This window comes from Heptranchias perlo, chromosome 25, assembly GCF_035084215.1.
Source record: "Heptranchias perlo isolate sHepPer1 chromosome 25, sHepPer1.hap1, whole genome shotgun sequence".
In the NCBI taxonomy this organism is placed as follows: Eukaryota; Metazoa; Chordata; class Chondrichthyes; order Hexanchiformes; family Hexanchidae; genus Heptranchias; species Heptranchias perlo.
Genome location: NC_090349.1, coordinates 42895902 through 42917917, shown reverse-complemented (window position 1 = coordinate 42917917; position 22016 = coordinate 42895902). Strand labels below are relative to the sequence as shown.

The window sequence follows — 22016 nt, the reverse complement described above, 5'->3', positions numbered from 1 at the left end:
TCCCCCGTCTCTCCTCCTCCTCCTCCTCCTCCTCCTCCTCCTCGCTCCTCCTCTCCCCCCGACCTCCTCCTCCTCTCCTCCTCTCCCCCGACCTCCTCCTCCTCCTCCTCCTCTCCCCGACCTCCTCCTCCTCCTCCTCCTCCTCCTCCTCCTCCTCCTCTCCCCCGACCTCCTCCTCCTCCTCCTCCTCTCCCCCGACCTCCTCCTCCTCCTCCTCCTCCTCTCCCCCGACCTCCTCCTCCTCCTCCTCCTCTCCCCCGACCTCCTCCTCCTCCTCCTCCTCCTCTCCCCCGACCTCCTCCTCCTCCTCCTCCTCTCCCCCGACCTCCTCCTCCTCCTCCTCCTCTCCCCCGACCTCCTCCTCCTCCTCTCCCCCGACCTCCTCCTCCTCCTCCTCCTCCTCTCCCCCGACCTCCTCCTCCTCCTCCTCCTCCTCCTCTCCCCCGACTCCTCCTCCTCCTCCTCTCCCTCCTCCTCCTCCTCCTCCTCTCCCCCGACCTCCTCCTCCTCCTCCTCTCCCCGACCTCCTCCTCCTCCTCCTCCTCCTCTCCCCGACCTCCTCCTCCTCCTCCTCTCCCCCGACCTCCTCCTCCTCCTCCTCCTCCTCCTCCTCTCCCCGACCTCCTCCTCCTCCTCCTCTCCCCCGACCTCCTCCTCCTCCTCCTCTCCCCCGACCTCCTCCTCCTCCTCCTCTCCCCCGACCTCCTCCTCCTCCTCCTCTCCCCCGACCTCCTCCTCCTCCTCCTCCTCCTCCTCCTCCTCTCCCCCGACCTCCTCCTCCTCCTCCTCTCTCCCCGACCTCCTCCTCCTCCTCCTCTCCCCCGACCTCCTCCTCCTCCTCCTCCTCCTCTCCCCCGACCTCCTCCTCCTCCTCCTCCTCCTCCTCCTCTCCCCGACCTCCTCCTCCTCCTCCTCTCCCCCGACCTCCTCCTCCTCCTCCTCTCCCCGACCTCCTCCTCCTCCTCCTCCTCCTCCTCCTCCTCTCCCCCGACCTCCTCCTCCTCCTCCTCCTCCTCCTCTCCCCCGACCACCTCCTCCTCCTCCTCCTCTCCCCCGACCTCCTCCTCCTCCTCCTCTCCCCCGACCTCCTCCTCCTCCTCCTCCTCCTCCTCCTCCTCTCCCCCGACCTCCTCCTCCTCCTCCTCTCCCCCGACCTCCTCCTCCTCCTCCTCTCCCCCGACCTCCTCCTCCTCCTCCTCCTCCTCTCCCCCGACCTCCTCCTCCTCCTCCTCCTCCTCCTCCTCTCCCCCGACCTCCTCCTCCTCCTCCTCCTCCTCTCCCCCGACCTCCTCCTCCTCCTCTCTCCCCGACCTCCTCCTCCTCCTCCTCCTCCTCCTCCTCTCCCCCGACCTCCTCCTCCTCCTCCTCCTCCTCCTCTCCCCCGACCTCCTCCTCCTCCTCCTCCTCCTCTCCCCCGACCTCCTCCTCCTCCTCCTCCTCCTCTCCCCCGACCTCCTCCTCCTCCTCCTCCTCCTCCTCCTCCTCTCCCCGACCTCCTCCTCCTCCTCCTCCTCCTCTCCCCGACCTCCTCCTCCTCCTCCTCCTCCTCTCCCCCGACCTCCTCCTCCTCCTCCTCCTCTCCCCGACCTCCTCCTCCTCCTCCTCCTCCTCTCCCCCGACCTCCTCCTCCTCCTCCTCCTCCTCCTCTCCCCCCACCTCCTCCTCCTCCTCCTCTCCCCCGACCTCCTCCTCCTCCTCCTCCTCCTCCTCCTCTCCCCCCACCTCCTCCTCCTCCTCCTCTCCCCCCGACCTCCTCCTCCTCCTCTCCCCCGACCTCCTCCTCCTCCTCCTCCTCCTCTCCCCCACCTCCTCCTCCTCCTCCTCTCCCCCGACCTCCTCCTCCTCCTCCTCTCCCCCGACCTCCTCCTCCTCCTCCTCCTCCTCCTCCTCTCCCCCGACCTCCTCCTCCTCCTCCTCCTCCTCTCCCCCGACCTCCTCCTCCTCCTCTCCCCGACCTCCTCCTCCTCCTCCTCTCCCCCGACCTCCTCCTCCTCCTCCTCCTCCTCCTCCTCTCCCCCGACCTCCTCCTCCTCCTCCTCCTCCTCCTCCTCTCCCCCGACCTCCTCTCCCCCCACCTCCTCCTCCTCCTCTCCCCGACCTCCTCCTCCTCCTCCTCTCCCCCGACCTCCTCCTCCTCCTCCTCCTCCTCCTCCTCTCCCCCGACCTCCTCCTCCTCCTCCTCCTCCTCCTCTCCCCCGACCTCCTCCTCCTCCTCCTCCTCCTCCTCCTCTCCCCCGACCTCCTCCTCCTCCTCCTCCTCCTCCTCTCCCCCCACCTCCTCCTCCTCCTCCTCTCCCCCGACCTCCTCTCCCCTCCACCTCCTCCTCCTCCTCCTCTCCCCCGACCTCCTCCTCCTCCTCTCCCCCGACCTCCTCCTCCTCCTCCTCCTCCTCTCCCCCCACCTCCTCCTCCTCCTCTCCCCCGACCTCCTCCTCCTCTCCCCCGACCTCCTCCTCCTCCTCCTCCTCTCCCCCGTCCTCCTCCTCCTCCTCCTCCTCCTCCTCCTCCTCCTCCTCCTCCTCCTCCTCCTCCTCTCCCCGACCTCCTCCTCCTCCTCCTCTCCCCCGACCTCCTCCTCCTCCTCCTCCTCCTCCTCCTCTCCCCCGATCTCCTCCTCCTCCTCCTCCTCCTCCTCCTCCTCCTCTCCCCCGACCTCCTCCTCCTCCTCCTCCTCCTCTCCCCCGACCTCCTCCTCCTCCTCCTCCTCCTCTCCCCCGACCTCCTCCTCCTCCTCTCCCCCGACCTCCTCCTCCTCCTCCTCCTCCTCCTCTCCCCCGACCTCCTCCTCCTCCTCCTCCTCCTCTCCCCCGACCTCCTCCTCCTCCTCCTCCTCCTCCTCCTCTCCCCCGACTCCTCCTCCTCCTCCTCCTCTCCCCCGACTCCTCCTCCTCCTCCTCTCCCCGACCTCCTCCTCCTCCTCCTCCTCCTCTCCCCCGACCTCCTCCTCCTCCTCCTCCTCTCCCCCGACCTCCTCCTCCTCCTCCTCCTCCTCTCCCCCGACCTCCTCCTCCTCCTCCTCCTCCTCTCCCCCGACCTCCTCCTCCTCCTCCTCCTCCTCCTCTCCCCCGACCTCCTCCTCCTCCTCCTCCTCCTCCTCCTCTCCCCCGACCTCCTCCTCCTCCTCCTCCTCCTCCTCCTCTCCCCCGACTCCTCCTCCTCCTCCTCCTCTCCCCCGACTCCTCCTCCTCCTCCTCTCCCCCGACCCCTCCTCCTCCTCCTCTCCCCCGACCTCCTCCTCCTCCTCCTCCTCCTCTCCCCCGACCTCCTCCTCCTCCTCCTCCTCTCCCCCGACCTCCTCCTCCTCCTCCTCTCCCCCGACCTCCTCCTCCTCCTCCTCTCCCCCGACCTCCTCCTCCTCCTCCTCTCCCCCGACCTCCTCCTCCTCCTCCTCCTCCTCCTCTCCCCGACCTCCTCCTCCTCCTCCTCTCCCCCGACCTCCTCCTCCTCCTCCTCCTCCTCCTCTCCCCCGACCTCCTCCTCCTCTCCCCCGACCTCCTCCTCCTCCTCCTCCTCCTCCTCCTCCTCCTCCTCCTCCTCCTCCTCTCCCCCGACCTCCTCCTCCTCCTCCTCCTCCTCCTCTCCCCCGACCTCCTCCTCCTCCTCCTCCTCCTCCTCTCCCCCGACCTCCTCCTCCTCCTCCTCCTCCTCTCCCCCGACCTCCTCCTCCTCCTCCTCCTCCTCCTCTCCCCCGACCTCCTCCTCCTCCTCCTCCTCTCCCCCGACCTCCTCCTCCTCCTCCTCCTCCTCCTCCTCTCCCCCGACCTCCTCCTCCTCCTCCTCCTCCTCCTCCTCTCCCCCGACCTCCTCCTCCTCCTCCTCTCCCCCGACCTCCTCCTCCTCCTCCTCTCCCCCGACCTCCTCCTCCTCCTCTCCCCCCGACCTCCTCCTCCTCCTCCTCCTCCTCCTCCTCCTCTCCCCCCTCCTCCTCCTCCTCCTCCTCTCCCCCGTCCTCCTCCTCCTCCTCCTCCTCCTCCTCCTCCTCCTCTCCCCGACCTCCTCCTCCTCCTCCTCTCCCCCGACCTCCTCCTCCTCCTCCTCTCCCCCCGACCTCCTCCTCCTCCTCCTCTCCCCCGACCTCCTCCTCCTCCTCCTCTCCCCCGACCTCCTCCACCTCCTCCTCCTCCTCCTCCTCCTCTCCCCCCGACCTCCTCCTCCTCCTCCTCTCCCCCGACCTCCTCCTCCTCCTCCTCTCCCCCGACCTCCTCCTCCTCCTCCTCTCCCCCGACCTCCTCCTCCTCCTCCTCCTCCTCTCCCCCGACCTCCTCCTCCTCCTCCTCCTCCTCTCCCCCGACCTCCTCCTCCTCCTCCTCTCCCCCGACCTCCTCCTCCTCCTCCTCTCCCCCGACCTCCTCCTCCTCCTCCTCCTCCTCCTCCTCTCCCCCGACCTCCTCCTCCTCCTCCTCCTCCTCCTCTCCCCCGACCTCCTCCTCCTCCTCCTCCTCCTCCTCTCCCCCGACCTCCTCCTCCTCCTCCTCCTCCTCTCCCCCGACCTCCTCCTCCTCCTCCTCCTCTCCCCCGACCTCCTCCTCCTCCTCCTCCTCTCCCCCGACCTCCTCCTCCTCCTCCTCCTCCTCTCCCCCGACCTCCTCCTCCTCCTCCTCCTCCTCCTCGACCCCCTCCTCCTCCTCCTCCTCCTCCTCTCCCCCCACCTCCTCCTCCTCCTCCTCCTCTCCCCCGACCTCCTCCTCCTCCTCCTCCTCTCCCCCCACCTCCTCCTCCTCCTCCTCTCCCCCGACCTCCTCCTCCTCCTCTCCCCCGACCTCCTCCTCCTCCTCCTCCTCCTCTCCCCCCACCTCCTCCTCCTCCTCTCCCCCGACCTCCTCCTCCTCCTCCTCTCCCCCGACCTCCTCCTCCTCCTCCTCCTCCTCCTCCTCTCCCCCGACCTCCTCCTCCTCCTCCTCCTCCTCCTCCTCCTCCTCCTCTCCCCCGACCTCCTCCTCCTCCTCCTCCTCCTCCTCTCCCCCGACCTCCTCCTCCTCCTCCTCCTCCTCTCCCCCCGACCTCCTCCTCCTCCTCCTCCTCCTCTCCCCCGACCTCCTCCTCCTCCTCCTCCTCCTCTCCCCCGACCTCCTCCTCCTCCTCCTCCTCCTCCTCTCCCCCGACCTCCTCCTCCTCCTCCTCCTCCTCCTCTCCCCCCACCTCCTCCTCCTCCTCCTCCTCTCCCCCGACCTCCTCCTCCTCCTCCTCCTCCTCCTCCTCTCCCCCCACCTCCTCCTCCTCCTCCTCTCCCCCGACCTCCTCCTCCTCCTCTCCCCCGACCTCCTCCTCCTCCTCCTCCTCCTCTCCCCCACCTCCTCCTCCTCCTCTCCCCCGACCTCCTCCTCCTCTCCCCCGACCTCCTCCTCCTCCTCCTCCTCCTCCTCCTCCTCCTCCTCCTCCTCCTCCTCCTCCTCTCCCCGACCTCCTCCTCCTCCTCCTCTCCCCGACCTCCTCCTCCTCCTCCTCTCCCCCGACCTCCTCCTCCTCCTCCTCCTCCTCCTCCTCTCCCCCGATCTCCTCCTCCTCCTCCTCCTCCTCCTCCTCCTCCTCCTCTCCCCCGACCTCCTCCTCCTCCTCCTCCTCCTCTCCCCCGACCTCCTCCTCCTCCTCCTCCTCCTCTCCCCCGACCTCCTCCTCCTCCTCCTCCTCTCCCCCGACCTCCTCCTCCTCCTCCTCCTCCTCCTCTCCCCCGACCTCCTCCTCCTCCTCCTCCTCCTCCTCCTCTCCCCCGACCTCCTCCTCCTCCTCCTCCTCCTCCTCCTCTCCCCCGACTCCTCCTCCTCCTCCTCCTCCTCTCCCCCGACTCCTCCTCCTCCTCCTCTCCCCCGACCTCCTCCTCCTCCTCCTCCTCCTCTCCCCCGACCTCCTCCTCCTCCTCCTCCTCTCCCCCGACCTCCTCCTCCTCCTCTCCCCCGACCTCCTCCTCCTCCTCCTCCTCTCCCCCGACCTCCTCCTCCTCCTCCTCCTCCTCCTCCTCTCCCCCGACCTCCTCCTCCTCCTCCTCCTCCTCCTCCTCTCCCCCGACCTCCTCCTCCTCCTCCTCCTCCTCCTCCTCTCCCCCGACTCCTCCTCCTCCTCCTCCTCTCCCCCGACTCCTCCTCCTCCTCCTCTCCCCCGACCCCTCCTCCTCCTCCTCTCCCCCGACCTCCTCCTCCTCCTCCTCCTCCTCTCCCCCGACCTCCTCCTCCTCCTCCTCCTCCTCTCCCCCGACCTCCTCCTCCTCCTCCTCTCCCCCGACCTCCTCCTCCTCCTCCTCTCCCCCGACCTCCTCCTCCTCCTCCTCTCCCCCGACCTCCTCCGCCTCCTCCTCCTCCTCCTCCTCTCCCCCGACCTCCTCCTCCTCCTCCTCTCCCCCGACCTCCTCCTCCTCCTCCTCCTCTCCCCCGACCTCCTCCTCCTCCTCCTCCTCCTCCTCCTCCTCCTCCTCCTCCTCCTCCTCCTCCTCCTCCTCCTCTCCCCCGACCTCCTCCTCCTCCTCCTCCTCCTCTCCCCCGACCTCCTCCTCCTCCTCCTCCTCCTCCTCTCCCCCGACCTCCTCCTCCTCCTCCTCCTCCTCTCCCCCGACCTCCTCCTCCTCCTCCTCCTCCTCCTCCTCCTCCTCCTCCTCTCCCCCGAGTCCTCCTCCTCCTCCTCTCCCCCGACTCCTCCTCCTCTCCCCCGACCTCCTCCTCCTCCTCCTCCTCCTCCTCCTCCTCCTCCTCCTCCTCCTCCTCTCCCCCGACCTCCTCCTCCTCCTCCTCTCCCCCGACCTCCTCCTCCTCCTCCTTCCCCGACCTCCTCCTCCTCCTCCTCTCCCCCGACCTCCTCCTCCTCCTCCTCTCCCCCGACCTCCTCCTCTCCCCCGACCTCCGACCTCCTCCTCCTCCTCCTCTCCCCCGACCTCCTCCTGCTCCTCCTCCTCCTCCTCCTCTCCCCCGACCTCCTCCTCCTCTCCCCCGACCTCCTCCTCCTCCCCCGACCTCCTCCTCCTCTCCCCCGACCTCCTCCTCCTCCTCCTCCTCCTCCTCCTCTCCCCCGACCTCCTCCTCCTCCTCCTCCTCCTCCTCCTCCTCCTCTCCCCCGACCTCCTCCTCCTCCTCCTCTCCCCCGACCTCCTCCTCCTCCTCCTCTCCCCCGACCTCCTCCTCCTCCTCTCCCCCGACCTCCTCCTCCTCCTCCTCCTCCTCCTCCTCCTCCTCCTCCTCCTCTCCCCCGTCCTCCTCCTCCTCCTCCTCCTCCTCCTCCTCCTCCTCCTCCTCTCCCCCGTCCTCCTCCTCCTCCTCCTCCTCCTCCTCCTCCTCCTCCTCCTCTCCCCCGTCCTCCTCCTCCTCCTCCTCCTCCTCCTCCTCCTCCTCTCCCCGACCTCCTCCTCCTCCTCCTCTCCCCCGACCTCCTCCTCCTCCTCCTCTCCCCCGACCTCCTCCTCCTCCTCCTCCTCCTCCTCCTCCTCTCCCCCGACCTCCTCCTCCTCCTCCTCTCCCCCGACCTCCTCCTCCTCCTCCTCCTCCTCCTCCTCCTCCTCTCCCCCGACCTCCTCCTCCTCCTCCTCCTCCTCTCCCCCGACCTCCTCCTCCTCCTCCTCCTCCTCTCCCCCGACCTCCTCCTCCTCCTCCTCCTCCTCCTCCTCCTCTCCCCCGACCTCCTCCTCCTCCTCCTCCTCCTCCTCTCCCCCGACCTCCTCCTCCTCCTCCTCCTCCTCTCCCCCGACCTCCTCCTCCTCCTCCTCCTCCTCCTCTCCCCCGACCTCCTCCTCCTCCTCCTCCTCCTCCTCCTCTCCCCCCACCTCCTCCTCCTCCTCCTCTCCCCCGACCTCCTCCTCCTCCTCCTCCTCCTCTCCCCCGACCTCCTCCTCCTCCTCCTCCTCCTCTCCCCCGACCTCCTCCTCCTCCTCCTCTCCCCCGACCTCCTCCTCCTCCTCCTCCTCCTCCTCCTCCTCTCCCCCGACCTCCTCCTCCTCCTCCTCCTCCTCCTCCTCTCCCCCGACCTCCTCCTCCTCCTCCTCCTCCTCTCCCCCGACCTCCTCCTCCTCCTCCTCCTCCTCCTCTCCCCCGACCTCCTCCTCCTCCTCCTCCTCCTCCTCTCCCCCCACCTCCTCCTCCTCCTCCTCTCCCCCGACCTCCTCCTCCTCCTCCTCCTCCTCCTCCTCCTCTCCCCCGTCCTCCTCCTCCTCCTCCTCCTCCTCCTCCTCCTCCTCCTCCTCTCCCCGACCTCCTCCTCCTCCTCCTCTCCCCCGACCTCCTCCTCCTCCTCCTCCTCCTCCTCTCCCCCGATCTCCTCCTCCTCCTCCTCCTCCTCCTCCTCCTCCTCTCCCCCGACCTCCTCCTCCTCCTCCTCCTCCTCCTCCTCCTCTCCCCGACCTCCTCCTCCTCCTCCTCCTCCTCTCCCCCGACCTCCTCCTCCTCCTCCTCCTCCTCCTCTCCCCCGACCTCCTCCTCCTCCTCCTCCTCTCCTCTCCCCCCACCTCCTCCTCCTCCTCCTCTCCCCCGACCTCCTCCTCCTCCTCCTCCTCCTCCTCCTCCTCTCCCCCGTCCTCCTCCTCCTCCTCCTCCTCCTCCTCCTCCTCCTCCTCCTCTCCCCGACCTCCTCCTCCTCCTCCTCTCCCCCGACCTCCTCCTCCTCCTCCTCCTCCTCCTCTCCCCCGATCTCCTCCTCCTCCTCCTCCTCCTCCTCCTCCTCCTCTCCCCCGACCTCCTCCTCCTCCTCCTCCTCCTCTCCCCCGACCTCCTCCTCCTCCTCCTCCTCCTCTCCCCCGACCTCCTCCTCCTCCTCCTCCTCTCCCCCGACCTCCTCCTCCTCCTCATCCTCCTCCTCTCCCCGACCTCCTCCTCCTCCTCCTCCTCCTCCTCCTCCTCCTCCTCTCCCCCGACCTCCTCCTCCTCCTCCTCCTCCTCCTCCTCTCCCCCGACTCCTCCTCCTCCTCCTCTCCCCGACCCCTCCTCCTCCTCCTCTCCCCCGACCTCCTCCTCCTCCTCCTCCTCCTCTCCCCCGACCTCCTCCTCCTCCTCCTCCTCCTCTCCCCCGACCTCCTCCTCCTCCTCCTCTCCCCCGACCTCCTCCTCCTCCTCCTCTCCCCCGACCTCCTCCTCCTCCTCCTCTCCCCCGACCTCCTCCTCCTCCTCCTCTCCCCCGACCTCCTCCTCCTCCTCCTCCTCCTCCTCTCCCCCGACCTCCTCCTCCTCCTCCTCTCCCCCGACCTCCTCCTCCTCCTCCTCCTCCTCCTCCTCTCCCCCGACCTCCTCCTCCTCCTCCTCCTCCTCCTCCTCCTCCTCCTCCTCCTCCTCTCCCCCGACCTCCTCCTCCTCCTCCTCCTCCTCTCCCCCGACCTCCTCCTCCTCCTCCTCCTCCTCCTCTCCCCCGACCTCCTCCTCCTCCTCCTCCTCCTCCTCCTCCTCCTCTCCCCCGACCTCCTCCTCCTCCTCCTCCTCTCCCCCGACCTCCTCCTCCTCCTCCTCCTCCTCCTCCTCCTCCTCCTCTCCCCCGACTCCTCCTCCTCCTCCTCTCCCCCGACTCCTCCTCCTCTCCCCCGACCTCCTCCTCCTCCTCCTCCTCCTCCTCCTCCTCCTCTCCCCCGACCTCCTCCTCCTCCTCCTCTCCCCCGACCTCCTCCTCCTCCTCCTCTCCCCCGACCTCCTCCTCCTCCTCCTCTCCCCCGACCTCCTCCTCCTCCTCCTCTCCCCCGACCTCCTCCTCCTCCTCCTCTCCCCCGACCTCCGACCTCCTCCTCCTCCTCCTTTCCCCCGACCACCCCGCAATGTTTTTTTTTAATTCGGGTTTGCCACACACACCTTCACTTCCTGCTGCCATCTGCTACCATTTCAAAATTGAGCCCAATGTGTGGTTTAACTTGTTTCGGTACTGAAGGAACCACTTCTGGATTCAGTGACAATTAGTAACTGACAATTAGTAATTTGGTCTTTCTCCGCTTGGATCTGACCTCCAAAGCATAGTATGTTTAGGTCAATTAATTGTTCATTTGTACTCTCTGTCCATCAGTGGAACGGAATATAGTGTTGCATTAAGACACGCAGTGCAGTGTAACTGGGCTTTGAAGTTACTGATTTGAATTTTGGTAATTGGTGTGAGTTCATCTAGCCTTCAAACTTGCAGAAGTACAAAAGATTGCCATCTTTTAAGCTGTAAAAATACAGTTTTAAAAAAGTCTAATTAGTTCCCCTGTATGTTTTTGTTTTTGGCAAAGAGCAAGCAGCGCAGTGAGCTGTTCGCTAAAATTGAAATTTTACTGCCATCCAGGTGCTGGTGAGCAGAGTTTTCTGTATATGCATTCCAGCACTCGTACACAGAGCATCATTTTGTCACAAAACAAAACAGTGCATTGGTGGAGTTCTCACTCCTTCAAAGCAGGTCCAGGTGTCAAACTGGCACCTGCAGTATAAGAAGCACCATTATACTTTTCAGATTATTGCTGGTAATAATGCCCTGTTTCACTTGTATTGGTGCTGTATTCATGCTCAGCTGGGCCGAATGGACTGTTTCTAAGCTGTACATTCTATGTAGGTGTGAGGAAAGACTGGGAAATTCTTGCAGTGCATTTAAGTTTGATGGCTCTAGCTCAATACAAGGAGCTTTGAGCAATGCATACAAATGTGTACACTATCCCTTTGGGGCATTGGGAAGAAAGTTGTGCACACTCTTCTGTTCTAAAATCTGTTTCAAAAAAGTGAACATTTCAAATACAGACTATGATTTCTCTTTAGAAAGTTACCAAAGTGTGAAAATTTTCAGTAGCCTTATTAAAGCAATTTGTTTGGCCTTGTTAGGCTGCTTTCTAGCTCCCTTTAATGTTGCGTCTCCCCGGCCACTCATATTAGCGATTCCCAGCAGATTTATTTTCTGGTTTTAGCCAACTGTGAGACCTACACGTTGGGAGACCACACCACTAGCACAGATTTCACACTATATAAACACAGCTCGAAATTGAATTGCCCCAGAGTTAAACTTATTCTGAAAGAATCTGTTCTGTTTTTAGTAAGTGGGACTGAGTGTAGGTCTTGCAACACAGCTGATTGTATGCTTATTCTGACTATATGAAATGAGCCGGAGGGGGCGGAGGAAAGAGTGATCAATGATCTTTTGTAAGTAGGGCTAAGGAGTTATTTCACAGTACTTGACTTAACTGGTTCCACTTGCTAGTCATGTGAACGAAGTGTAGCGAAACCACAACTGCACCTGTAAATCAAGACTGACTGACGACAGATTGATATGACTTGCTTGTAATTGCAAATTTTTCTCTTTTCTTCACACCGTAAAGAATTGCAAGGGGGTGCTGTTGCCCCTCCTCCAAGAAAATGTTTCTGCGTAAAATACTGATGTTATCGTTTCCAGAATTGTAGAGTCTTTATTTAGAATTCCTACATCAAATTTTAACGGCTGGAATGGCAAAATGAGTTATTTTTTAAAGCTCTGACGCTCTGGACTGCTGAAGGGGTATGCAGAAAAAAGTTAAACTTTCTCTGCTTAATTTTACCTCTTTCCTCTCTTCCCCCGCCCCCCCCCCCCCCTCACCTCCCCCAAACACGCAATCAAAAAAATCATCATGGCATACCTGTGCTTTTGTTAAATACTACCTCGGGCATCACTGGAGGTCAACATTTCAATCTTAGAAGGCAATACCTAATGGTATTTTAGTTTTCAATAACAAAATAACTAACTTGTATATTAAAATTCAACCCACAAGTCAGTGATGTTGTACTAAGCCGCACAAAGGACGCAGTATTAAATGATTTCAGTTCCTTGTGGCTGTCTCTTGTTCAGAGGAAATCCTGTTTTTATTTTTTTTAAATGGATGAAGTGAAGTTAGATGCAGCCTCAGGCAGTATTTCTTTTCAGATTGGGTGTAAAATCAGCAAGTAGCCTTTCAAATGGAAACAGTAAAGTACAATGGGGAAGCATCAAGCTTTCAACCCTTCACTGTTTCTTTCATATAAAATGAAATTGTTGGTTTTTATTTCTTTTATGATCTGTTTATAGCCACTAGGATCATGTTCGAATATGGTAAATTCTGCCTTTGCAGCTGGGATTTTGGTCAGTGATGGATTGCAAGCCAATTTCATCCATTCTTACAATTCAGGCTTCTCTGTACTTTTTCTAGTACCCAACACACATGAATCGAAGGAAGACCTTGTTCACTAAGTAATCTGGGTTAGAATGTTTTGAGTGAACGACGTACCCATTTATTAACTCTTGATTTATACACAAGATTTCCATCATGTGTCCACGTCACTTCAGAGGATTAATATTGATCACATCAGATACTTTCATAACAGTTGGAACTTCCAAACAGGTTCATTCTCGTATGATCATTTGTTAGCAGAAAGAAGTGACAGCAAGTTGTTGAAGTTAGTCTAAATAACACAGCTTAGAACCAGCACATTAAAGGGGTAAACAGACAAAGCAGCTATTGAGCTCTTGAATGGCTCTCTCAGAATTACTTAGGCATTCTCACCTACAGGTAGCATTTTGCATCCGTGTTTGTTGAAGTCAGATCAAAATTGTAACTAACCAATACACCAAGTATCCAATTCTTAAAACCCTTGGAAATATAGGACCATAATTTGCTGTAGCAGGGCATCTAACAGCATCTGCCGTTAGTTCGACTTGACCTTGCAAGTTTAGGTTTTTAAATTTTTTGCATGGCAAGTTGCTGAAAGTGCGAGCTGGAAACGGCGCAGCGAGGGAAACAGAGCATCTGAGACCTGAGTGAACAGTGCAAGCAACTGTTTTTCTCCTTAACCAATCAAATTGAAGGATTGTGAAATAAACAGTGCAAGGATTGAGAAGGATGTGTAAATTAGAGTGAGTGAATTCAATGTCAAATTAGGTACAGAAAGAGAGGGAAAGAAAGATTGGATAGAGAGAGGAAAAAAAGAGACAAGGGAAAATTAATTTTAAAATGTCAAGTTTTTAATTTTTTTAAATCTCCAACAACAATTAATACCTGAAAGAATGAGACTCCACACTAGTAATTGTTAATTTTTAGTGCCGGAGAGGTAGATTGGCAGTAATTAACACTTAGCACGTTGTTAAAAGGGCACTTACACTAGAAATGACTAGACTTAACTTTCTGTGGCGAGTTTAGTTCGTATCTACTGCGCAAACACAGCAACTTCATGTCATTCATTGCATTTCAATGGTCAGGCAGACAGCGAGATGCCGTTTTCGCGAAGCTAACAGCAGAGTGGTACAATTTAGACAGCAACATTTCGATATCTGTGTTTAACCACGGGTGTGCCCCCTCACCTGAAGTTGCTTTACCATTTGCGCATAAATAACACAAGCACCATTAACCTCAGTTATTTTGGCAGCAAATTCTGGGCAATTATCTCAAGTTTAAGAAGTCAATCTTCGAAGTGGAGGTACTTGAACAATGTACAGCAATCTCTGTAAAACATACATAAAGGTATGCCAGTGGTCACCTGTGGTGTCCGGCAAGTGCTGTCTATGCTTCAACTAGCTTGGTTAATTAAATCATTGTTTAATAGTCTGCTGATAACACAATCATTTCTACCATTTGGTTTTCCTTATTGATCATCATCCCAATTCCATATGTTTTAGTAATCAAAAATATGGGCTTGACTAATACGCTTCATACAGAGCCAAAAGAATAAAAACAAATTTCCTAGCATGTGGCAGCAGAAGTAATCTTCAAGGTGGCATCTTTCTTAAACAAATCTGTATTTGAGCTAAGAAATGCAATCCAGGCAGAGGACTATAAGGTATGGACAAACCTATTATTCATTCGCGCTAAACACAACTTAAAACCATCAACTACTGTCTTGCTCTTCCAGCAGTTGCTCGATCTGGTTCCTTGCCAAAGTTATCTCTTGTAACTTCTATGATCCTTTATTTTCAGCCCTCTTCCATCCTGCCTGTACAAATACCAACTTTCTTTAAAGGAAAACTAATCTTTGTGCCCACTATTCTTCCCTGACGTTACCTCAGTGGTCCTCCATCTATTGCTCCATTCCGTTTGATCGTTATGACGAACATCGAGTTTTATGCTTATGACAACCAGATATGTTGGATTCTCTAACTCCAGACTCCAGTAGGACTTCTGGTCTTAATGGTGTCCTTCCCTTTATCCTCAGAATTGTGCCTCTGAACTTGCCCCTGCCCTACGATGTTTCCATTCTCTTGCTCCAAGTTCACCATTCTTTCTGCTGGAAATTTGTTCATGTTTATTCAATTGTTCATTAGAAAGGAGCTCCCACTTACCCTTGTAACTACTGTCCTATTGCCCTTGTATCAAAAGCTACTGTTAATTCTGAAATTATCCATTATCAGGGAAATGCTAGCCCAATCTGTGATCGCCAATATGGTTTTCAGCATGACTGCTCCATTGATCATCCTGTTGCCTATGTTGTGTACCTCTGGAACTCTATTGTTGAACGCTTCAGTGAAGCATCCATCGTTGCTTTCAACATCTCCATAGCCTCTAGCGCTGTGCATTTCTCAGCAGGTTATTATTAGATGGCCTCCTACCAATCTATGTTCATGGCTATCTAGTTTTCTGTTGTCTGACCCACGGACAACCTCACGATGCTCCACTTTTCCAGCTTCCACCCTAACCACGTCAAAGAGGCCATCCCCTATGGACAGGCCCTGCGAATACACAGGGTCTGCTCAGACGAGGAGGAACGCGATGGACACCTACAGACGCTGAAAGACGCCCTAGTAAGAACGGGATATGACGCTCGACTCATCGATCGACAGTTCCGACGGGCCACAGCAAAAAATCGCATAGACCTCCTCAGGAGACTAACACGGGACGCAACCAACAGAGTACCCTTTGTCGTCCAGTACTTCCCCGGAGCGGAGAAACTACGCCATGTTCTCCGCAGCCTTCAACATGTCATCAATGAGGACAAACACCTCGCTATGGCCATCCCCACACCTCCACTACTCGCCTTTAAACAGCCACCCAACCTCAAACAGACCATCGTTCGCAGCAAACTACCTAGCTTTCAAGAGAACAGCGTCCACGACGCCACACAACCCTGCCACGGTAACCTCTGCAAGACATGCCAGATCATCGACACAGATACCACCATCACACGAGATGACACCACCCACCAGGTGCATGGTTCATACTCCTGTGACTCAGCCAACGTTGTCTACCTCATACGTTGCAGGAAAGGATGCCCCAGAGCATGGTACATTGGCGAGACCATGCAGACGCTGCGACAACGGATGAACGGACACCGCGCAACAATCGCCAAACAGGAGGGTTCCCTCCCAGTCGGGGAACACTTCAGCAGTCATGGACATTCATCCACCGACCTTCGGGTAAGCGTACTCCAAGGCGGCCTTCGAGACACACGACAACGCAAAATCGTCGAGCAGAAATTGATAGCCAAGTTCCGCACCCATGAGGACGGCCTCAACCGGGATCTTGGGTTCATGTCACGCTACACGTTACCCCACCAGCGAACAAATGTTATCTGTTTTTAATATAATGGGTCATTTGCTGGCTCTCTCTGCCTTCCGGATGTTTCTGCCTCTCTCTGTGTTTTTTTTTTTCTCTGTTTTTTTTTCCCTGTTTGTTTTTTTATTGAATGTGTATTCGGAGGTTCTGCAGGTAACACCTCTCTGTCTGAACACGGTGATTGCCTTGGCAACGGGCAGTTGCAGGGGCAGTCTGTAAACACCATTTATTATTGTTCAATATGTATAAATGCGTAGGCTTCAAGGAGATCTTGAAACATTTGCCTGAGGAAGGAGAAAATCTCCGAAAGCTTGTGAATTTAAAATAAAATTGCTGGACTATAACTTGGTGTTGTAAAATTGTTTACAATTGTCAACCCCAGTCCATCACCGGCATCTCCACACCATAAGTACCATAGTTGATGACTTATCCCACAGCATTTTTCCATTAACTCAGGAGATTTCCAGGCTCTGTTCTGTCTTGCACTCTGATGCTCCTTCATAACAATGGCCTCTTCACTTATTTTCCAACCCTATGTATTTTTTTTTTGGCTGATGATTTCTACAATAATCATCTTCCTTCAGATTGCACACCCTCAGTGCTTAAAATATTCAGTCTCTCACGCCGCAATGGCTGAATCACTATTTTAATTTTCTCCATGTTCTTGAATGGAGCAACAAAAATCTTGTTCCTTCAAAGATAGTTTCTTCCTGTCTCTTGAAATCTAACCAACAGTTACCCATCATCTATTGACGTTCTTGATCTCACTATTTTCTTTGGTGTCAATTCCCACATTTCCTTCCTTGCTAAAGTCGCCTCCAAGCTTGGTTTTCTCTTTTATGTCAAAAACTGCTTTACCCCTCGACATCACTTAACTTTCTGTAAAGCCAAAGTCTGTTCGCGACCTGACATATGCTCCCATATCTGAGGAGACTGTTCTTGCACTTGTGGGCAGCATATAAGACAAACCATATCCGATAGCTGATCCCTTTCACCTTTTAGTCTTAAGCTGGCATCAACTTGTATTTATTGATAATTGTATTATTATTTCAGCATTTCATATCTATTATAGTCTAGGAGTTAAAATGGACATGTAGCAAAACTTTTTTCTTTAGAAACATAGGAACAGGAGTAGGCCATTCAGCCCCTCGAGCCTGTTCTGTCATTCAATGAGATCATGTCTGATCTGTATCCTAACTCCATTTACCCGCCATGCTTCCATATCCCTTAATATCCTTGGCTAGCAAAAATCTATCGATCTCAGCTCAATTAAAAAATTTAAATCTAACATCTGCTTTTTGTGGGAGAGTATTCCACAGTTCTACCACCCTTTGCGTGAAGAACTGTTTCCTAACTTCTCTCCTGAATGGCCTGGCTCTGATTTTAAGGTTATGTCCCCTTGTCCTAGACTCCCCCACCAGTGGAAAAAGTTTCTCTCTTTAGTTTTTTGACTTTCTTAGCAATGTTGCTTGTAAGATAACTTCAAATGCAGACTTCTCCCTGTTAGGCCAGCTCTGTTTTTGACCAAGAGGTGCAATCCTGTAACGCAGGTTTGTGTAAGAGATAGAGATTTTCCTTCCATTTTAAGCCCTGGCAGAACTCACCCAAAACCGTGATGAGTGAGTTGGGGGGGACAAGCAATAATGCGAGTCAAATTCACAACCTTCTAATCTTCCTAGCAAAATTATTTTTTAAGCAGTCAATCAAATAATAGAATTTGAAACATCCCATTCAGCCTGAGGATATTCGCCGACCCTAGATTATAATTGGTCTGCGCCACTTTTACTGTTCTCCAGCTGCTGTGCCTAACTGCTTAAGAATTCTCCGCAAATAGATCCAGTATAATCATTGTCATATGAACTGAATCATATTTACCATCTAAATGGGGCTTCAGAAATGCATTTCAACATGACCTCTTGAGGTTTAGAATTCTGTGGTCCTTTTTCAGGTTGAGTGGATTCAAGTTATGCTGAACTTTGTATACAGTATGTAGGAGTAGTTAAAGCATTATTTGTTTAGAGTCCCTTCTGTTTATTGAAGTAACTGATGGGTTAGTTCTTGCTTTCCCCTTGTGTATTCGTAATGTTCCTGGCCACTTTACTTCTAATAACGCAGTGTAATTTTTCTTATGCCTGCAATCCCTCGGGAGAGAAGGTCTAGTCTTCTGTAACAGATTTGTTTCTGCCTTTTGGAATGGAGCCTAGGAAAAAAAGAATCAAATCCTGCATTTGGATGACATTTAACACATCAATTATCCATTCACTGAAGCACAGTGAGTTGATGCACTGAATTTTGACTAGCGTGCTGGTCTGAAATTCAGGGGAGATGTACAGAGCAAGGTTGGCATATTTATAGAAGAGAAATTGAATTTTCCTTGTCAGTTGGTTATAGATAAGTCACAGAAACTTGGGCATCTCATGTTGCTCTATCAGCACATTTTGAGCGTTCCTCTGTATGCTTTGTGAATGGCTTCATTGAGCTATCAGAAATTTCAATTGATTCGGAGGTTGATTTTTGTGTGCCATAACACATGCAAAATAACTTGTAATCAAGGAGTAAATTAATGGACCCAACAATGCTGCCCATTCATCACGAGTATGAATATTGACATCACCATGGCAATGGGGCCTGTAAAAGCCATTTAAGAAACAAGCAGCGTGGAGGAAGTTTTACGTTCTGTGCACCAAGATTAGCTCAGTGTCCCTAATTCATCTTCAAATTTGTCTCAATTAGTTTTCATGAACCACTAATAAGAGTTGAACAAGGGGCTTTCAGAGATTTCTCTTTGTAAAATTTGCAATTATAGCGAGGGTTTTAATTCCTGAGGAACAGCAAGGCCTTCTGCTGCACACTTGAAGAGTCATTCACACAGACAGGGCTGTCAAAAAGATTTATAGTGGGTAGCTAGAGAATTGTAAAATGTTTGTGTAATATATCCTTAAAAGTTGGATTGTACAGTTTTATTCAATCAGTAACTTGGAGCAGGCACTGGCTTGTTTCCTCAGTAGTTCTAATACTACAGTAGCAGCATAGTAATGTGGTTGTGGTTTTGTGTTTCATGCAGTGACTGGCACTCAGTTGGACTATTTTTGTGTGCAATGAGGTTGTTAGTTCTCAAGTATGTTGCTTAACAGCACACCCCACTTAAAGGGATTGGAACAACCCACCGTGTCTCCCCTTGAATTCATTACCCTTCCTGTAGTAAGTGGCTCAGAAATTGGAATAGCAGTGTTCATTTGTCAACTGAGGACAGATTTCAAATCCCAGTCTTCATTGCCAAGGAGTTGAATGATATTGGGCATTTCACAGAAGAGAGGGGAAACCAATGAGCGAGGTTGGTCTACACTGCTCACAAGCCTTGCCTGCCTTCTAATTGAGCTGTATCTCTGGTGTCGAATAAGATGGCAGTTGGTGGACCATGCCATCTGGAGATATTATGGTTACAGATTGCAGGGTGAAATGGAGGAATTTGTATGTTGCTTGAAATTGGCAGCAACTATGTCTATGTTTAGAATTGCCCATTGTACCTTCCACAACCGAATGTAGCGATGTCAAATGAAAGAGGGGCGAATTTTTTTGTTCCCATTTATGCTGCAAAATGGATCACTGCTTAGGAGTGAGGTCTTCAACCTTGCAAGAAGGGAAACTGACCGTGACCATGTCAGTATATATTTTTGATGCAGACTGTGCCACAATGCAGCTTGTCCTTATTTGTTGTAGCCAATGCGAGCAATTCAAACACGAATCCAGTGTGGAACCAAAGAGAGTGAGTTAATCTGGATTGAGTTATTGTAGTCTAGTTTTATTTTTCTCTGATTATATGATAGAGCATTTACAAAAGCAGACTATTGCAGCATGCACTATTTTCCCACCAGCATGTAATCACAGACAGTTGTATGATAGGATATAAATGGCAGTGTGTGGAGCACAGTAATTTTCATCTCCGTATATTGAATGTAACTGATACAATGTAATTGAAGTCGTTCATTGTTTCAACAAAGTCAGGAGTTTAAAAAAGTTAATGAATTTTAAGCTTCTGTCAAACTGGTGTTCCAGAAATCTCTTGAAATGAAAGGCTGTGTTTAGAGACTTGACGTGCTGTTTTCTAATATTTATCGTGGTTCAGGGGCCTACGTTTACGCTGTGCACGGTATGACACCCAGTTCTACCTCCCCACCACCTTTCTTGACCCCTCCACTGTCTCTGAATTGTTACACTACTTGTTCGACATCCAGAACTGGATGCGCAGAAATTTCCTCCGACTATATATGGGAAGACCGAAGCCATTGTCTTTCGTCCCCACCACAAACTCCGTTACCTAGCCGCTGGCTCCATCCCTCTGCCTGGCCACTGTCTGAGGCTGAACCAGACTGTTCACAACTTTGGCGTCCTATTTGACCCTGAGATGAGCCTCTGACTACATATCCGCTCCATCACCAAGATCGCTTATTCCCACCTCCTTACATCGCCCATCTCTGCCCCTGCCTCAGCATATCTGCTGCTGAAACCCTCATCCATGCCTTTGTTACCTCTAGACTGGACTATTCCAATGCTCTCCTCGCTGGCTTCCCATATGCCACCCTCCATAAACTTGAGCTTATCCAAAACTATGCTGCCTGTATCCTAACTCGCACAGTCCCGTTCACCCATCACCCCTGTGCTCGCTGACCTACATTGGCTCCCGGAGGGAAGCAATGTGTTGAAAGAAAAAGCCCTTAAAATTAAGGCAGTTTAGTTATGGATACATTACCTTGATTACAGTGGCCTGGTTTTCTTTTGTCTCTAGTAGGATTCTCCTGTACAAACTTTTTTCACTGGCTTCTTTGTAAAGTGGTCAGATATTAATGTACATTTTATAAAAATTTTTTTTACCATTCAGACATTTAAAAAATTCTCATCTTTGTTTTCACATTACTCTATGACCTCGCCCCTCCCTATCTCTGTGACCTCTTCCAGCCTACAACCCTCTGTGATCTCTGCGCTCCTCCAATTCTTGCCTCTTGCACACCCCCGATTTTAATCACTCCACCATTGGCGGCTGCCTTCAGCTGCCTAGGTCCTAAGCTCTGGAATTCCCACCTTAAACCTCTCCTCCTCTCTCCCTCTCTCTTCTCCTTTTAAGACACTCCTTAAAACCTTTGGCCAGACTATTGGTCGCCTGTCCTAATATATCTCCTTTTGTGGCTCAGTTTCAAAATTTGTTTGATAACGCTCGTGAAGTGCCTTGGGACTTTTACTACGTTAAAGGCGCTGTATAAATGCAAGTTGTTGTACATTTGACCTGTACAGGATAGTTTGGATTTCACGTGGGTAACACACTTTCTCTGCATACAGTTTACAGCACATAAAAACATTGCTTGAAAAGTTGTCAACAGTATGCTGCAAATCAAAGAATATAGCTTTTGCATTTAGCTATCTTTTGGAGATAGTGATGCAAAGTTCTAAGAGCTTGAGGGGGACTCTAATACTGCTCTTGTTGGAAGGAAGATTCTTCATAGTACAGCTGTAAATCTGACTTGAGTTTGCTTGTTCAATTTTGCTGCATCTCGAAGCTTATTTACTTGCCACCTAGTGAATATCGTAATCTCATAATGATGACGATACCCCAGTTCAAATGTGTTAATATATGCCAAACCTGTTATGATTAATTACATTATGTATTCAAAAAGTATATTTTGCTTTAAAATTTCTGAACTTTTAAACTTCTTGCATTAAAGAGCCTCTGATGGCTCACCCAACATGGTACTTACCTATAAACTAGGAAGATGTGTATGGTAAATTAGCTGATCTTAGCCACGATAGTGGTAGGGTGCTCTGGTTGGACTCATGGATAGGAAGGGGTGGTGGGGAATCAAGAGTTCCAACACTTGATCACGATGTCCTAGTTACTGCTAAAACATGTATAGAAGTTGGCAAAGGTAGAATCGGGCTGGGTTACAATGTCTTCCATGGTGAAATAGCTTGCTGATACCATCTAAGTTTATGCATGAAAAATTATCACTTGGGCAAGATATTGGAAGGTTGCCAATGCTTGTGAAACTGTACCCAAGTAACCATCACCTTCAAGAGAAGAGGGGATGGAGGGAAAGGGAGGACACGCTCATACATTCAATATTTTGATGCCTGCATGAAAAAAATACTTCTGTGAATTGTTTTCTCAATTTTTTTTTATTCCTTCAGAAGGACCTTACACCGAGACCACAAGAACGAAACGAAAAGTGGGAGAAGCAAGTTGGGAAGAAACCACGGCAGGTGGAGAATGGCATGTTGGCAGAGCCAAGTGAAAATGGGCATGAGAATGGAAATGGTACCTTGGACAGAGAACGAGATCAGGGAAGGGATCGAACAAAGAAAAAAGTTCCCCTGAAGAACTCTATACAGGTCTGTGAAGTGTTCCTCCTTCATTTATATGTATGTAACTATGAGACTATGCTGTGGTTTTAATGCCAGAGTTTGTACAGGAGTATGGGATCTACATCACAGGATTTTTTAATCACTCTTTGTACTTTCTGAACTAGTATTTTGTATAATCCATTCCAATTGTAATGAGGGACCAGCCTTGGTATAGGTATTGGTCAATTTTGGTTTGATGTGCACTGATCCCAATTCATGAGAT

At 53.7% G+C, this 22016-nt stretch overlaps 1 protein-coding gene across 19 annotated transcripts in view; it reads left to right on the top strand.

Moving 5' to 3' along the window:
* fbrsl1 (fibrosin-like 1) overlaps positions 1-22016 on the top strand; it is a 744900-nt gene that overhangs the window by 241016 nt on the left and 481868 nt on the right. For 18 of the 19 annotated variants that reach the window (XM_068006148.1, XM_068006153.1, XM_068006151.1 and 15 more), the window contains one exon: positions 21581-21781. In XM_068006148.1, the coding sequence (XP_067862249.1) occupies positions 21581-21781 (201 nt within the window). The remainder of the gene's footprint in view (positions 1-21580; positions 21782-22016) is intronic. The other variant, XM_068006144.1, reaches the window with a different exon arrangement.